Here is a 17,944-nt window from a genome sequence, read left to right on the forward strand (position 1 = left end):
AAAAAATGTCATATTTTTGGGAAAATGTATCTCACTTTTTCTTAAGTTTTTCCAGCTAATATCAAGCTGTATTTAACCCGTAACATGGAAAGGCAATGGCTTTCAAATCTTCCAAGCAAAGGAACAAGATTATCTTATTTTAAGACAAAGGCTAAACTTAAAATAAGAATTCTGTCTAGTTTTTAGGCAAATTTTGATTATTCACTGCCTTGACATTTTGATAGATTTGAGAATTCTAACCAAGTAAATTTTTCTTACTTTTCTTACTCCATTGGCAGATTTATTTATTTATTTATTTATTTGCTTAATACAGGACAATTTGGCTACATTTCAGATTATCTGTCTTATTTTGAGAGGGATGGTTTTTGCAATGTGTCCTTCCTGTTTTCTTGTGCAAGAGTCTTTCAAAATAAGAACACATTTCAACATGAACTTTTGATTCCACTACCAGTACATATTGATGATGTCATCACACGTAGGAAGCAGAAGAGACGAGAAAAACATTGTGAAAACTTCTTTTTTCTTTTTTCAGTGTGTTGGGGTCATGAAATTATTTTATTTATTGGTGGTCATTTAATAAACTTTAATAAAACATTATTTCATTTTGGGTGGGTGTTTTACCAGTTGTCTTCAAAAACCTGGTGGGCTGATGCTCGGCCCTGGATCTTTCAATGTGCGGATACGGTAGAATTGTTTATAGCCTGATGCAGTGCTGCTGGTAATGCATTACTGTAATCTGGCCACTTTTTTCAGTAACAAGTAATTGAACAGGTTAATCTTTCCAAATTAGTAATCAGATTAAAGTTACTTCTCCAAGTCACTGTGCGTTACTGTTATTTTTGTATTGTGGGTCGATCTCCGCATTAAAACTGGCCCGTGGGCAGGGGGAGGTCAGGGGTTTGCTGAACTGCCCACTTTGCCCACTTAGCGTTTCATGCTGCGAGCTGTTCATCTCTTTCAACTTTCTGCAGCAGCTCCGAGTTGAAAAAACTGTTGTCATCTCTCAAAGTGCAGTGACAGCAGCACACCTGCACTGAGCTTTGCAAAGACATTTTTACACTTTTTTTTCTTTGAAACTGTGCCACTCTGAGGGTTCTCGCTAAAAACAGCTGATCTGTGACGCTTTCACAAAAAATAAAATCTCTGAGGATGACATAATGTAAAAAACACTGATAAATTTTTCCTACTTGTCAATCTGGTTGTGCTTTCTTCATAAATAGATTTCAATTCTTCTTGCTCAGACTTCAAACCAGGGGAGAATACAGACAGAAAGGGGGTGTGGGGAGCATAGCCCCCACAACACCCCTAGACTAAAGGTCCATTTTTGAATACATTTTTCATACTACTACTACTAATAGTAATAATAACAATAATAAGAAGAAGAATTTCAACAACTAAAATGCTTAGAAGAATTTAAATGTTAGAAAAAATGTTTTAGAAATTTAATAGTTACATTTATAAACAATGTAGGTTAGAAATAATAAGTTTTACTATTATGCTGTCAGCAGTTAAATATGAGGTCAAGAAAGATGTCTTAATGTTATTTTTTAGAAAACAAGTTTTTATGTTCATTGAAGTGAAGAAAGACTGACTATAAAGTGAGTATTTGCTAAACTGTTTATCATTTTCATGTTGATTTGACAAAGGGGTTGTTGTTGGCAGCTGCTGGAAGTAACTAATAAAGTAACTAGTAATCTAACTTAGTTATTTTTAAAATTGAGTAATCAGTAAAGCAACGAAGTTACCTTTTCAAGGAGTAATCAGTAATTGGATTATTTTTTTAAAGTAACTGCGGCAACACTGGCCTAATGTATAACCTTATAAATTATTGAGTTATCAAAAATGGTTTCTTTTTCAAGAAATTCAGTAAATGCGCTTCACTTGGAAATGTTACCATCACCACACTTTTGATTTAATTTTAGTTAATTTATGTATTTGTTGCAGCCTCCATTTCAACCCTAATTTGTGACGTGGCAGATAAAATTAACCTGGTGTTGGACATTGTGCAGGACAAAGAGCACACTGTGAAAACCATAATTCTAATGGACACACCCACTATCCAGCTGGTCAACAGGGGGCGCCAGGCTGGAATCCAGATCCTCAGTTTACATGAGATGGAGGTTTGAGTGGGCTTGACTCCGTTTTATTTTATTCTTTCACATATTTACCTTTTCTATTTACTATCTTGATATTTTAATGTCTTAATTTTAATATATTTCAAATGTGTCTTATTTTCACTTATTTCTTGTCATTTTCTTTATATTAATTTCTTTACTTGCTTGTTTTTATTTCTGTATTTATCTGTTTCAGTTTATTAAATCCATCAGGAATTTTGTTAAGGTCATTTTATTGTTTTGTAGGCGCTTGGCAAAGCCAACCGTCACCAACCAGTGGTGAGTCCTTTTTTTTTCTATTTCCTGTTACAATGCTGTTTTCCGGTCGGTTATTTAAATGTTGACATTGTGTGTTACCTGGTACCACATTAATATTATTAACCTTGTATCTCTAGCCTCCACAGCCTGAGGACTTGGCTGTGATTTGCTTCACTAGTGGAACCACAGGTGACAGACAGAGAGACACACACACACACACACACACACACACACACACACACACACACACACACACACACACACACACACACACACACACACACACACACACACACACTTTAAGGGGAAAGTGTATTGATTTACTTTTATTATTTACCCTTGCCATTGACAAAAATTTCAGCGTACCAAACACACTGCATCCTGATCGTAACAAAAAACTAAAACTTAATACACAAAACACAAAAGAAGTCCTCATGAATAACACATTATCCCCATCAAAATTGAAAATTCTGATTCCCTGCCACCTAAATGAAACCGTTGTCATGTCATAAAGCAAAAATGCCAAAAAAGCTAAAACAACATATCCAGATGGAGTGATAAAGAAATGAAGGAATGAAATAAAAGGGAAGAAAATATGAGGTAGATTCAGATTACTAGCACTTTTTTCTCACTACTTGTGTGATCCAAGAACAATCTCCACACAAAATTACATCCAGCTACAGTCTGTCATGGGTGGAGGGTGGTTGAGACCCCAACTGAGAGATAACACAAAGAAATACCAAAAATACAGTCTTTAAGGACTCACTCAGGCAGAGGTCAAAGGTTGGTACACTGGAGAGCCATCCTAAACTGGCCTTACCGTCCGTGAAGGGATTAGCAGGCTTGAGGGAAAACACTACAAATTATGGTGAGAAAAATGGCAAAAACACACAACATTCAGACACACACACACACACACAGGAAAACAAAAGGGAACGAGACCAACAAAAAACATCTGGGGGTCGGCCATGTGGGTGACAGGGGGCAACCGGACCCTCAGGTGGACAACCACAGGGCCGGCACAGGACATAGACACACAGCAGACCAACAACAGTGAAAATGGAAGCGAGGACAGGCAGCAAGCAGGTGGCAATGTGGCCAACAATGAAGAGACGGGAGGTCGGTGGAATGGCATTGAGAACACTGGGCAAACAAAACACAGGACTGGCATCGGGGAAACCAGTGGACATATGCTAACAGAATGGGGGGGCAGAGAAAACACACAAGATAATATAATAAATACCATATAATAAATAAGGGAGGAAACACAGCAGACCAGGAGGACAGCAGAACTGGGAACCACAGGCAGACAGACACAAGAAAAAGATCGGTGAGACAACAAACAAACGGAGCAACAGAACAACAGCAACAACCATGGAGGCAACAAGGAACAGATAACCCAACAAAAATATCACAAAGATGCAGACAATGTCACAGGGAATTGTACCACTGGCTGTAAAGACACAAAAGACATGGAAAACAAAGCAACATAAACATGAGACATAACACAGATGAAATAACTGTCCAAAATGCAGTGACTCATGAGGCATTCAAGTTCTGGGCTCCTTCCACATCTGGATGTAGCCCAGGAGCAGACTTTGGAGGCGGTGGCGCTGAAGACTCTTGAGGAGAAGGCACTGAAAATTATGGAGGAGAACGCGACTCTAAAGACGCAGCTGAAAGCACGGCTGAAGGCGCCTCTGAAGAGTCTGGAGATATGGGCACCACTGGAGGCGCCACTCAAGCACCAGCTTGTTTAACTGGCTTGGATGAGGGTTTATGCAGTTCGAGCACATCCAGCTGGCATAATTTCTCTGCCACATGAAGGTGCTTGGACTGCTTTTCTTCATCCTGTAACAGAAACCAAAGTCCAAATCCATCTTTATGGTGCCTCTGTGGTGTCTTTCACTGGCTTGAATGTACTGTCATGAGTGGGGGGTGGTTGAGACCCCAATGCAGAGAGAAGACAAGTTGGCGTAAGAAAAAAACAGTATTTGTTGGAGCCGGGGATAGTGCAGAGGTCGGTACACAGGAGCACAAACAGCTAAGGAGGGTGACAGTGTCGGGGAGGAGGTAGGGAGGGAGATGATTCAAAAACAGAGCAAGAAGTCAAACAAAGAGAGCAAGCAGAAAAACAGGTGAGGGTGTCCAAAACGCAACAGGCAATCTCAAAGATTCAGGTTCAACAATAAAGCCAACACAAGGAAACATGTTGCAGAAAGATGGCAAAAAGCACACAACCTTAAGGCCACGCACGGGAGGTACACAGGGGTATAAATACACACAGAGTAATGACACAAATGAGACACTGACAACAGCTGGGGGGAGACACGGGAAGAAAGGTAACAAAACAAACAAGGAAACTATGACCACCAAAATAAAACAGAAGAGCTATAAGAAAGAAAGAAAGAAAACCATGATAAAATAAACACAGGAATGAAACAAAGAATAAGACGAGACTAAAATTCTTCAAGACTAAATGGCAGAACATTGAAATAAACACAGAATACATACAAAAATACAGACAGCACACAGACATGAAAACTCACAGGGACCCCAAACAATATCGCCACATACACAAGGTGGAGGCAGAGGACAAGGACAGACACAGACAGGGATCATGACACAATCATACACATTCCACCCACTCAACCGGTTGGTGGACATGTACGGTGCATTCAGAAATTATTCACAGAGCTTCACTTTTTCCACATTTGTTACAGCCTTTTCCAGAATAGAGTCTATTCATTTTTCCCTCAAAATTCTACCCTGTAGAAATTGAGTCGGACGAAATGAAGAGAGATGATTTGTACAGTCTAACACGCATGGCATGTCCTTTATTCACACAAAAGTAAAAAATTGAAAACTTTCCATGCACACAAACTTATGTAGGGCTCAGCCCTGCCGGAACCTGCCTGGAAAACAGATGTGTGCCTTGCCTCATTAACATGCCAGGCAAAGAGCGCAGTGTAACCTTGAGTGGCGGATAGGTTTAATATATGCAGGTTTGTTTCATCAACATGTGTAAGGTACAAAACACAATGTATTTGTAAATTGCTGTCATTTATGTGTGAACAGGTTTAACCTAGAGTGAGCCACTGGCTTGGAGAATTATGTCCGAACAACACCTTCCTTGTACGTGTGCGCGTGCTACAACCCACAACACTCCAAATTACAATATAAAAACAATTTTTTGGAAGTTTTTGCAAATGTATTAAAAATAAAAACTAAAATAGCATATCACTTTTAATCCTTCGATGTTGACTCTTCCTGTCATCATGAAGCAGAATTCACCAAGCGTTGGATTGTTCACCCACTAATAGCGAAGGTGAAAGAGTTTAACGCACACGCGAGTCAATGGGTGCCATGAAGCCCTGTCGTGCAATGAATGTCCCACAGACACTGTGGGATTATGACTGCTCATCCCAGTGGGTCAAAGCAGCAGAAATGTTTCTGTACCCTTCTCCAAATTTGTGCCTCAAGACAATCCTGTCTCAGACAATTCCTTTGACTTCATGCTTGGTTTGTGTTCTGACATGCACTGTCAACTGTGGGACCTTATATGTAGACAGGCGTGTGCTTTTCCAAATCATGTCCAATCAACTGAATTTACCCCAGATGGACTCCAATTAAGCTGTAGAAACATCTCAAGGATGATCAATGGAAACAGGAGGCACCTGAGCTCAATTTTGAGCTTAATGACAAAGACTGTAAATACTTATGTACATGTGATTTCTTAGTTTTTTATTATTATTATTTGCAAAAATCTAAAAATAGCAAAAAACAACTTTTTTTCACACAAAAAAATGTATCTATTTTGGAATAAGGCTGTGACATAATAAAATGCGGAAAACATGAAGCACTGTGAAAACGTTCGGGATGAACTCTATTCACATACAGACTAAGTTTAAGACATCATATGTAAAAACATATTAGTGGTTTTAAATTTAAAAATAAATCGCTACTTCTTGCTTTCAAAAATGTTATTGTAATTAATTATTATTATTATCCTAAAGCCAGTTTTCTGAGTACTGTTGCCTCACAGCTACAATGTCCCAGGTTTGAGCTGATCCTCTGTGTGTGGACTTTGTGTGTTCTCCCTTGTTTGTATGGGTTCCCTCCAGGTGTTCTGGCTTACTCCTACTTCCAAAGACATCCAGGTTTGGTGTATTGGAGACTCTAAATTGACTGTACGTATGAGTGAGAGTGTGACCTTGCCTGTCTGTATGTGTTGGCTCTGCGATAGACTGCCGGCCTGTCGAGGGTGTACCCCACCTGTCCCCCAGTGAACACTGAGATAGGCTCCAGATCTCCCCTCCCATGGCTGTTTTTCATGCACAGTGCATATGGCCTCTAAATAATAATCCCACACGTATTAACCTTAAAATAAGGTCTGGTTGTGGCTGGTCCCCACCTCCTCCACTCATGTGGAAAAGGAGGCAGGCAACCAGCACCAACTTCCTCCATTTCATTAGCTGGAGAGTGCTTTGCACTGAGCGCATCGGATTCTATTCATAAATAGTTTTAGCCCAAGTGTTAAGTGTTTTTTTTTTCACTGTCACACAAAATTAAACCAGAACAGCAACAAAAACAAACAAACAAACAACAAAAAAGTGTGTCCCAACAGCCTGTATCACGTCACTTCTGGGCAGAACTCTGTTCGGCAGTTGACTGGCTGGGAACAATCGGGGTTTCGTGCGGATCGTCCAGAGGTTGGCTGGGAAGACAAACTTTGAATGAAGACTTGCAATTAATCTGCAACGAAAGACCACCAGTGTTTAATTGGTGCAGAAACCAATAGTTTTGGGAGGTATTTTAACTTAAACAATTACACACGTGTTTTCAAGTAGTGTGATATCAAAGAGGAGGTTAATTAAAATTACGAGTATAGGGCAGATTTTTGTTGTAATATATGATAAGCAGTATTATCAACTCAGCAATACATTTACCATAATTCTGCATAGAAACGTTTTCTCACTTAAACCATAACATATAGCTTGAAGGCCAGCTGTCCTGATCTAGTAATATTTATAATATTATTTCAGAATCAGCTGCCTTTTTATGTCTAAACAGTGCATGATGTAAAATGCTGCTAACTTAACTGGTAACCACTGCCCTGCTGACCTGGAACACTTCATGATCAAGTCGAGACATTTTCAAGCTGTCCAGAGAGCTAATCATTATCACTGCTGTCTGTGTAACCCCAGAGGCTAATGGTGTGTGTGTGTGTGTGTGTGTGTGTGTGTGTGTGTGTGCGTGCGTGTGTGTGTGTGTGTGTGTGTGTGTGTGTGTGTGTGTGTGTGTGTGTGTGTGTGTGTGTGTGTGTGCGTGCTTTCAGGAGATCCAAAGGGAGCTATGTTGACACATGGAAACACTGTGGCCAACTGCTCAGCTATCATCAGAGTGTTTGAGGTCAGTCGCTCAGCTAACAATACAACTAAAAACACTGACTCATGACTATGACTAAAGCCCCTTTCACTCTGGGCCACAGCCGATCTGCTCTGTGTCAGTCTGATCCCATCAGATCTCAGAAGCTTAGCAGTGTGGGACCTGGTTAGTACTTGAATGGGAGACCTCTTTGGAACACCAGCAGCTGTGTGTGTGTGTTTTTCCAGGTAAAACTGGAGTTGCGTCAGGAAGGGCATCCGGTGTAAAACTTGTGCCAACTACCAATATGGATCTGGCTGTATCTGCTGTGGTGACCCCAAGCACGAAATGGGAGCGGCCAAATGAACAACAACAACCCCTTTCACACTGGGCCAACATAGAGTTGCGTCATGTTGCTGTTGTGAAGGTGTCGTAGCACGGACCCACAACAGGGGGCGCAAATGAACGGACAATGAGTAAGCCAAAAAGTAACAATTTAATGTTGTGATAATACACAACTAAATTCACAGAATTTGCACAGTCAATTAACACCAGGTGACGTGTGGGCAGGCTCGAAGATAGAAGACCCCCGACGAGAGAGAAGCCGCGTCCCACATGGCTTCCACCACCAACGGTCTGAAGAACACCGGAGCCGCCAAGTCCCGAGTCCCCAGGTGGCCTCTGTCTTTGGCTGTCGACCCTGGTACTGCTGGCAGAAAGCAGAGATAAGATGTATGAGTGTGAGTCCGCACACTCAGTAATCCACAGTCCAAACACAGTTAGGAGGGAGCACCTCCACCTCCAATCACACACACTCGTGCAGCTCCTGGTCAACCACTTATCTGGGTTGGGGTGTGAGGCGAAGCCGTCGCTGTCACACCAAACGCCAATCCTCCAGATAAGGCAACACTCCAGGAAAACGGCTGCAATAGAAGTTCAGGTTATTACACACAAAGTGTTAGTCAGCAGAGAAATTACCTTTCCAATGGTAGTCGATTTCTCGGCGAGGAGGTGGAGTTGCAGTCCGGCCTTTATGGTGATGATGATGAGTGACAGCTGGTGCGATGAGTGACAGCTGTCACTTCTTCTGGGTCTGGCGCCCTCTCGTGCTTGGAGCCCGCACTCCAAGCAGGGCGCCCTCTGGTGGTGGTGGGCCAGCAGTACCTCCTCTTCAGCGGCCCACATAACAGTTGCGTCATCCTGATGCCGAGTTATGCAGCCTAACACCATAATACGCTGAGGGACACAAAGGGAGACACGAAACGGACGCAAAAAAATTAAACATGTTTTATTTTTAAAATGAAAACCAAAATGATCCGCACAGCCACAGCGCTCCAACACAAAAAGAGGCTGCATTTAACAAAAACAAATGTGACATTTCAGCCTTTTTTTGTGTTGAAGCGCTGTGGCTGTGCGGATCATTTTGGTTTTTGTTTTTGGTATGTTTTTTTGGTCCTGCACACCTTTTTACGTGTTTTGGATGTGTGTGTCTTTGTTGTATTATTTTTAAAATGAAACAATTTTTTCACATATTTTTGGTGTAGAGCACTGGATGCAGAAAGGAACTAGTTTGTTGAGGCAACATTACGGTACTTAAGGTAACTGCGTGCCACACCCGATGCCAATTTATGACTCCTGCTGTGCTCCATTGTTGCCGAGCTATAAATCATGCAGGATTGTTGTCAAAGTTTTTGCTCCTTTGTTGCAGTGCTATATAACTCATGCAGGATTGTTGTCAAACTTTTTATACTGTAACACAATACAGTAACCATACCGCTCAAAAAAACATGTGAACAATTAAAAAAAAAAAAAAAATGCTCATTACAGCCTGGCTGCAGCTCCTCAGCGCTCATCTCCTCAAGTTCTCTCATGATTGTGTTAATGTCCATTAACTCCTGCTCACAGACCGATCGCCAGCGTCAGGACATGTCCACATCCAGTATAACTTCTCATGGAAGATATCTCCACGTCCACACACAGACAACATGCGCGCAATTGCTGGCTGCAGCTCCGTGGTCACAGGAAAAATGATAAACCATAATGGAAATCAGAATGCACACGTGCAGCGCAGCACAAGAAGAAATATAAACGAGAACACACATCAGAGCACACACCTGTAACAATGCACAGGAAAAACGATAAACCAGAAGAGAAATCAGATAAGAGAAATCAGTAAGAAAGTCCATTAACTCCTGAAAATATTGTATCCTGACTTTTTCCAGTGTTTCAACTCCATCTGCATGTCCAGGCAATCTGCTCTTGAGTCTGCTCTCCACCCTGCTGCGCGCAACTGACACAGACATTCCTGCGTATTACAACCCCAATTCCAATGAAGTTGGGACGCTGTGTAAAATGTAAATAAAAACAGAATACAATGATTTGCAAATCCTCTTCAACCTGTAATCAACTGAATGCACCACGAAGACAAGATATTTAATGTTCAAACTCATAGACCCCATGCCATTTGTGATGGTATGGGGGTGTGTTAGTGCCCATGGCTTGGGCAACTTACACATCTGTGATGGCATCATCAATATTGAAAGGTACATCCAGGTTTTGGAGCAACACATGCTGCTATCCAAGCAACGTCTTTTTCAGGGACGTCCCTGCTTATTTCAGCAAGACAATGCCAAGCTACATTCTGCACGTGTTACAACAGTGTGGCTTCATAGTAAAAGAGTGCGGGTACTAGACTGGCCTGCCTGCAGTCCAGACCTGTCACCCATTGAAAATGTGTGGCGCATAATGAAGTGCAAAATACGACAACAGAGACCCCGGATTGTTGAACAACTGAAGTCGTACATCAAGCAAGAATGGGAAAGAATTCCACCTACAAAGCGTCAACAATTAGTGTCCTCAGTTCCCAAACTCTTATTGAGTGTTGTTAGAAGGAAAGGTGATGTAACACAGTGGTAAACATACCACTGTCATAGCTTTTTTGAAATATGTTGCAGGCATCCATTTCAAAATGGATTTGCAAATCATTATATTCTGTTTTATTTACATTTTACACAATGTCCCAACTTCATTGGAATTGCGGTTGTAGATACGCGGCATATGCAACTCGAAGGAGGCCTGGTGTGAAAGGGGCTTAACTAGCGCATTACCCGTGGGGATCCAAAGGCTCTGGATTGGGTAATGTTTATAAAATAGGTGTCTGACATTTTTCAAGGGTGGTAATAAATTATGCAGTCTTTCTACAATGAGTTGGAATGGTGTGTGTGTCCAGAATGTTTTTAGAACCTTAGACCTGAACAGTTTTTAGAAGAAGAACTCAACCCTTTTATTTCCTGTTAATTATATAATTTTTTCAATGTTAATTTACTGTCTTAATGTATTTATAAATTGTTTAGGTTCTTGTTATCATATACACACTGTTATTATTATTAATAATAATAATGGTATTATTATGACTAATTTATTTTAGTATTACTTCTGTTTTGTCATTTGATTTTTAAATGGACTACAACCAAAATAAGTGTTTCCACTTTCTTGTGTCATCTATTTATTTTTTTAATGTATTTACAACATTTTTCATTATTATTATTGTTATAATTTATTATTATTAATGTATTTTTATGAACTTACATTGAACTTACTAAATAAAATCAAACACACTTTGAAAACCATCAGCGTACCAATTAGCTTCCGATAAATTTAGGTCTGATCATTTTTAGATCGCTAACATTTTTTTGCAGGCATAGTGAATAAAGCTTAACAGTTAAAAACATTTGAAGAGCAGGGGTGGTGGCCAAGTGGTTAATGCGCTTGGTTTCAGTTCAGAAGTTCTGGGTTCAAATCCCACCCCTGCCACATTTCTCCATGTAATGTGGAGTTGCGTCAGGAAGGGCATCCGGCGTAAAACGTGCCAATTCAACATGCAGATTCACCTTGGATTTGCTGTGGCGACCCCAAGTGCAAACAAGGGAGCAGCCGAAGGGACTTACTAGTTAAAAACATTTGAAGTCTGAAATCAAAGATTTTAGTGCCTACCTGTTAAATGTTTTGTAGCAGACAGCTTTCTCCTCTGCAGGCAGAAGAGCACTAGTTACAGAAGAGAAAGGAAGAGGGGATCATTTCTCTTTACACCGTACTGACTCGCCGGCATATCACTCAAGTCATCAACAGAATCCAGTTTTAACTTATGGTTAAAATTTTAACTAAACTAATTCCAGACAAGTTATTTAAATTGATGTCATGTCTGGTGCTTTATAAAGTGAAAATATCACCTATATGTTTTAGTTTTAAAGTAATGCACTAATTTTGAAGGTTTTAGTGTTTAGACACATATGCTGCAGTGTATTATGGGTAAAGTTTCACGACAGGAGAAATGCGTTGAGACGCTCTGATCAGGCTGCACTTTAACCGCTGCACACGGACAACAGCATTAAACTCCTTGTATATTGTGCCTAAAACTCTGGTGAATATATTCTCTGGGTTTATAGATGTTGTTATTGTGTTTGTTTTATGCCAGAAGCTCAGGTTGTGTGAGCTGCGATTGCTTCCTGTTCATGTCATTCTGGGGGAAAGTGAAGTTTGCTCTTTAATGTCCTGCTTATTGTCCTTTACAACACTGTTTGTCCTCTTTGTTACAGAGTTATATAAGATGTCTGAAATTTGGTTTGCGTTTATTAAATTCCATGCAGAGTAAACACAGCAGATACAGATTATTTGGGATATTTGTTTTAGCAAGTTGGCAGTGTTCATGGCAGTATTCATCCTATTGAGATATCCCATAATAATGAGTTGCTGCAGCCTCTTTCTTAACGTGATGAAAAGCATAAAAATGTACATTGTCGTTGCATAATGTTCAATTACAATTGTCGTCATGTGGATTCTCTGTGCTATAGACCGCAACAATTCTCTTTTATTTAGTCTTGTGGTTGAACCACATCAGATGATGTCATGATGTCTTTTCTGCCTCTCTCCTATTTGTTTGAGAGGATGGTAGAGGTACAAACATTAACATTTCTTCTTTGTGTGTGTTTGTCTGTATATATGCATGTTTGTGTTCCTTTGTCTATGTGGTCATGTTTTAGGGTAGCTGTCCATTGGGTCCCAGTGATGTCCATATTTCTTACCTCCCCTTGGCTCATATGTTTGAGAGGGTAGTACAGGTACACTCCCACAGTTCCTTTAGTGATCTGCTGTTATTGGTCTAGAAGACAAGTCAGATGTTCTGACAGTATGTGTGTGTGAGAATCACATTTCATCACACACTGAACAGTTATGGTAATTTCTCACTGCTCTCCCACTCTTGTCCTCCTATTTTCTCACAGAGTGTAATGTTATTCCACGGTGCCAGCATGGGCTTTTTTCAGGGGGATATTCATATGCTGAAGGACGACATGATCACACTGAAACCTACTGTGTTCCCTGTTGTTCCCCGACTGCTCAACAGAATGTACGATAATGTAAGTGGTTGACAGTGAGGCCAGTGCTTGGTTTTTAGCTCGCTCAGGTGTCCTTCATATTGTTTTCCTGTTTAAGTATTTGTTTTCATCTTAATTTATTTTAATTCTTTTTTTAGTATTTTATCTTGCGTGTGTACCCCCCTGCTGTTTTGGCTCTGTCACAGTAGCACCTCCCTCTTCACCTGTCCACTGCGTTGTGTTGTAGAGGTGGAAGACCAGGTGGCTGTGCTCTGGAACAAAAAGAAAAATGAGGAATTCATTGACTTGCTTGTGGTGATTTGTCCCACGTCCTCAGTGGAAGAACATAAGCTGGAGAGTCTGGTGCTGTAGAAAGAAGCAGCCTCCTCACAGACTGGAGGTCAGCAGCTGCCTTTGGGCAATAGAGTGAAAGCACCAGTGGTGATCTCCATACCTGGCCAGTGTGACTCATGGACTGCTCCTTAGAAAGCTGACTGTCTCTCGTATGCTCTCCATCTTCAGACATTTTGCTGTCCAATCTTTTTAGCATCTTCACTTCTCTCCACTGATGGTGGCCTTGCAGCAGCTTGCCTTACCATGCAGGATATGGTCACCTTGTATGGAAACTAATGTGGTGCAACATACTGCCACTGGCTGTGGAGGGAGTCTGCTGTGAGCTATGGATTGGTGTCTGTCCATTGTGGAGGTCTACCGGTGACTCCAATCACCAGCAACTTCATTTTTAATGCTCTTGCCTCACAGCAAGAACGCATTTCATATTCTCCCTGTGTTTCTGCTGGACTCTCCATTTTCTGGTTGTGCTCCTTCCATTGCCATTGACTGTGGTTTTTCTAGGCCTGGAGTTTGGAAACAGGCTATAGCTACACACTCGTGCTTGGATTGCGTTTACCTGTACTTAGGATGAGTTAAATACAGATATGATTTGTTGTATGTGAAGTAGCATCTTCTACAGTGCATATGGAAAGTACTTACAGCGCTTCACTTTTTCTTTTCATCCTTTTCTCCCTCAAAATTCTGCTCACAACATCCCATAATGACAACATGAAAAAAGTATTTTTTTATTTATTTTTACAAATTTATTAAAAATAAAAAAACTAAGAAATCACATGTACATAAGTATTCACACCCTTTACTCAGTACTTTGTTGATACACCTTTGGCATCATTTACAGCCTCAAGTCTTCTTGAATATGACACCATAAGCTTGGTGCATCTATCTTTGGGCAGTTTTGCTCATTGCTATTTGCAGCACCTCTCAAGCTCCATCAGGTTGGATGGGGAGCATCGGTGCACAGCCATTGTCAGATCTCTCCAGAGATTTTCAGTCGGATTCAGGTCTGGGCTGTGGCTGGACCACTCAAGGACATTCACAGAGTTGTCCTGAAGCCACTCCTTTGATATCTTGGCTGTGTCTTAGGGTCATTGTCCTGCTGAAAGATGAATGGCTGCCCCAGTCTGAGGTCAAGAACGTTCTGGAGCAGGTTTCCATCCAGGATGTCTCTGTACATTTCTGCATTTATCTTTTCCTCAGTCCTGACAAGTCTCCCAGTTCCTGTTGCTGAAAAACATCCCCACAGCATGATGCTCCCGCCACCATGCTTCACTGTAGGGATGGTGCCTGGTTTCTGCCAAACATGACACCTTGCGTCAACACCAAAGAGTTCAATCTTTGTCTCATCAGACCAGAGAATTTTGTGTCTCATGGTCTGAGTCCTTCAGGTACCATTTGGCAAACTCCAGGTGGGCTGCCATGTGCCTTCTACTAAGGAGTGACTTCTGTCTGGTCACTCTACCATACAGGCCTGACTGGTGGATTGCTGCAGAGATGGTTGTCCTTCTGGAAGGTTCTCCTTCCTCCACAGAGGAAAGCTGGAGCTCTAAAAGAGTGACCATCAGGTTCGTGGTCACCTCCCTGACTAAGGCCCTTCTCCTCGATCACTCAGTTTAGACAGGTGACCAGCTCTAATTTCCTGATACACTGTAATTGTTAGTGGTAAAGCAGTTATTTTGCAGCATTATCCCTTTTAATGCATTAGTTTTGTTGATACAAGTGAACTGATGACACCTTTGAGAATTTTTCCAAGGAGCAGTGACTATTACAGAAGCTCAAGTCATCTTACCTCGTGTAAATATAACAAATGTTTATGGTAATGTTGTTCTATTGTATACTGGCAGATCTTTGGGCAGGCCAACACGTCTGTGAAGCGATGGCTGCTGGGTTTTGCCTCCAGGCAGAAAGAAGCAGAGCTAATGAAAGGCATCATCAGGAGAGACAGTGTCTGGGATCATCTCATCTTCAAGAAGGTCCAGGTAGACTGAGCCAGCAGGACTCTGACTGTAACACTGAAGTGCAACACATCCATGAAGTTTTTTAACTGATGTCCACTCTAGTGGCTTTTACAGATCTATGCTCAAACACACAGCAGAATACTGAGCCGGTAATGGAGTAAGGCGTGGAGTTTGGAAGCTCCCACTTTTCTCGTCTTAAATTGCTATTTACAGTGCGTTTTCTACCCTTATTTTTTTTCAACACTTTTTCTGTACGTTGGCCCACTGAGACAGCAGGAGGCGATGAGCAGGAAGAGCAATAAAAGCCGTGCCACAAAACAGTCAAATGTGGCCTCCTCAACAAGCTCCAGCCACGGCCTCTTCTGGTGCTTCTCCACCTGTTGCTTTTCCTGAAACACGAGTTAGTAGCTGCTATGAGGAAAGAGATACCAGTTCTTAGCCCTGTTTTTTCAACCATTCACATGTTGTTGTAGAAGGCCTTTGGAGCTGAAAACGAAGTGTTTTCAAAAATTATATGATTTTGTAAGTTTTTACAGAAATGTTGTAGTATTGCAACATTCTGCTTAGTAATGGGCGATAAACAATATGCAATATAGGCAATATAAAATTGGCCTATGATAGAGATTTTAATTCTGTTGCACTATTGCGGTAATGCGTTAACGGACTGAAGGTAACAGCAATGCAACAATAAGGATGCCGGCTGCAGGTAAACGCCATAGAAGAAAAAGATAATGCATGTTGATGACACAATCTGCTTTCGCTTTGGGTTGATCACATACCAGCACTTCTGACACTGGTCACTTGTGCGCAATTACCAGCATAGACAGTAAACATAGCAATAAATTAATCAATATGATAATTAGGATGTGAATGAGGTATGTTCAAACATTTTAAAGCTGTGTCACAATTCATTTAATTTTGCTGAGTTTCATCCTCATGACAAGTTATTTTCACGATTACACATTTCTTCATACAGTTCAGGTTATATGATTGGTTGATTTTACTGTCCATTCATAACTTGGAGTGTGAAATGCATTTGTTTTTTCTCTTTCCCTTTTTGTGACAACCAATCATAGCTCTTACAAGACTGCATCATACCTAGCAACGGGGTCAGCCCTGCCTCCTCGTGATGATAAAGGTTTCTGTCCACTCCTTGCTCAGAGTTGCTCTCAGACAGCAAGTTTTCGGTACCACTTAAGGGGATGAAATGACACTAAGAATCCAGCCTCAGTGTAACATGGCCTACACACAAATGTATGAAGGCCACCCCAGGGTGGAAGTTATAGCCAGGTAGAGGTCAATGAAGAATTACAGAGGTCAAAATTTAAAAATGCTCCAATGATATTGAGAAATATACCGCATTATTTAATCACAACAATTCCAAAAAGGTATAGTTTGGACTAAGTATGACTAAATTCTGTGGAGTTATGGGGGAAAAAAACATAAGAAAATGGGGACAAAGGTCAGTTTCAGTTTTGTACAGGGGTCAAAAGTTAAAAGTTGCTCCAATTTTGGAGCAAGTGATGTAAATTATTGGTTCAGTTTATAGGGTTTTAAAAAGAAATAGTGTTCACCATTTGTCATGCTTAGTTATCACTTTACAAGGTAACATGTCATAGGAATCCAGGTACATCAACCTATTTGACCTTTACTTTGAAGACCAAAGCATTCAACACAGTGTAAACGATTACATTTATTAATCCTTTCATTTCAACCAATACTATTGCATCATTTTTTACAGAAACTGGAGGCAACTTTTCTTTTGACCCCTGTACAAACTGAAATTGACCATTGTCACAGTTTGGCTGTTTTTTACCCCTAACATTCAGTCATATTTAGTCCAAACAAACCTTTTTGGAATTGTTCTGATCAGAAAAATGTTATATATTTTTCAACACTGGCTGGAGCATTTTTAAAGGATTGACCACTGTGTAATCCTTGTGCTGACCCCTACCTGGTTATCAACATTTTTAGGTAAAAACATGGTACACTGAGGCTGGATTGTAAGTGCTGTTTAGTCCCCTTAAGGTGGTACAGATTAAGTCAAAATTGATGACTGACTCATGGACTAATAATAGTTACGATTTACAGTGTTAGAGTGAACCCCAATGTGCAGGCAAGCGAAGAGGGAGGTGGTTGCTGCAAAAACTGAGGTGATTTATTATTCCACAGTGGCACCACACTCCAAAGACAACAAGGATAATGTGGGAAAAAGGTCCAAGTACACATAAACAGTACAAAACAGTCTAAAAAGGAATGAAACAAAAACACTAGTAGTTAACACGGAATTTCAATTTTCAGTTTCAATTTATTTTCATTTATATAGCGCCAAATCACAACAGAGTTGCTTCAAAGTGCTTCACACAGGTAAGGTCTAACCTTACCAACCCCCAGAGCAACAGTGGTAAGGAAAAACTCCCTCTGAGGAAGAAACCTCAAGCAGACCAGACTCAAAGGGGTGACCCTCTGCTTGGGCCATGCTACAGACATAAATCACAGAACAATTCACAGAACAGTTCACGGA

The 17,944-nt window shown here is 40.8% G+C and overlaps 1 protein-coding gene across 1 annotated transcript in view; it reads left to right on the forward strand.

Annotated features, from left to right (window-relative positions):
- LOC117521013 (long-chain-fatty-acid--CoA ligase 1-like) overlaps positions 1 to 17,944 on the forward strand; it is an 86,069-nt gene that overhangs the window by 52,232 nt on the left and 15,893 nt on the right. The window contains exons 7-13 of the mRNA XM_034182346.1: positions 1,945 to 2,120; positions 2,361 to 2,393; positions 2,510 to 2,561; positions 7,711 to 7,784; positions 12,779 to 12,856; positions 13,019 to 13,153; positions 15,307 to 15,441. Of these exons, the coding sequence (XP_034038237.1) occupies positions 1,945 to 2,120; positions 2,361 to 2,393; positions 2,510 to 2,561; positions 7,711 to 7,784; positions 12,779 to 12,856; positions 13,019 to 13,153; positions 15,307 to 15,441 (683 nt within the window). The remainder of the gene's footprint in view (positions 1 to 1,944; positions 2,121 to 2,360; positions 2,394 to 2,509; positions 2,562 to 7,710; positions 7,785 to 12,778; positions 12,857 to 13,018; positions 13,154 to 15,306; positions 15,442 to 17,944) is intronic.

The sequence above is a fragment of the Thalassophryne amazonica genome, chromosome 11 (assembly GCF_902500255.1).
Source record: "Thalassophryne amazonica chromosome 11, fThaAma1.1, whole genome shotgun sequence".
NCBI classification, from domain to species: domain Eukaryota; kingdom Metazoa; phylum Chordata; class Actinopteri; order Batrachoidiformes; family Batrachoididae; genus Thalassophryne; species Thalassophryne amazonica.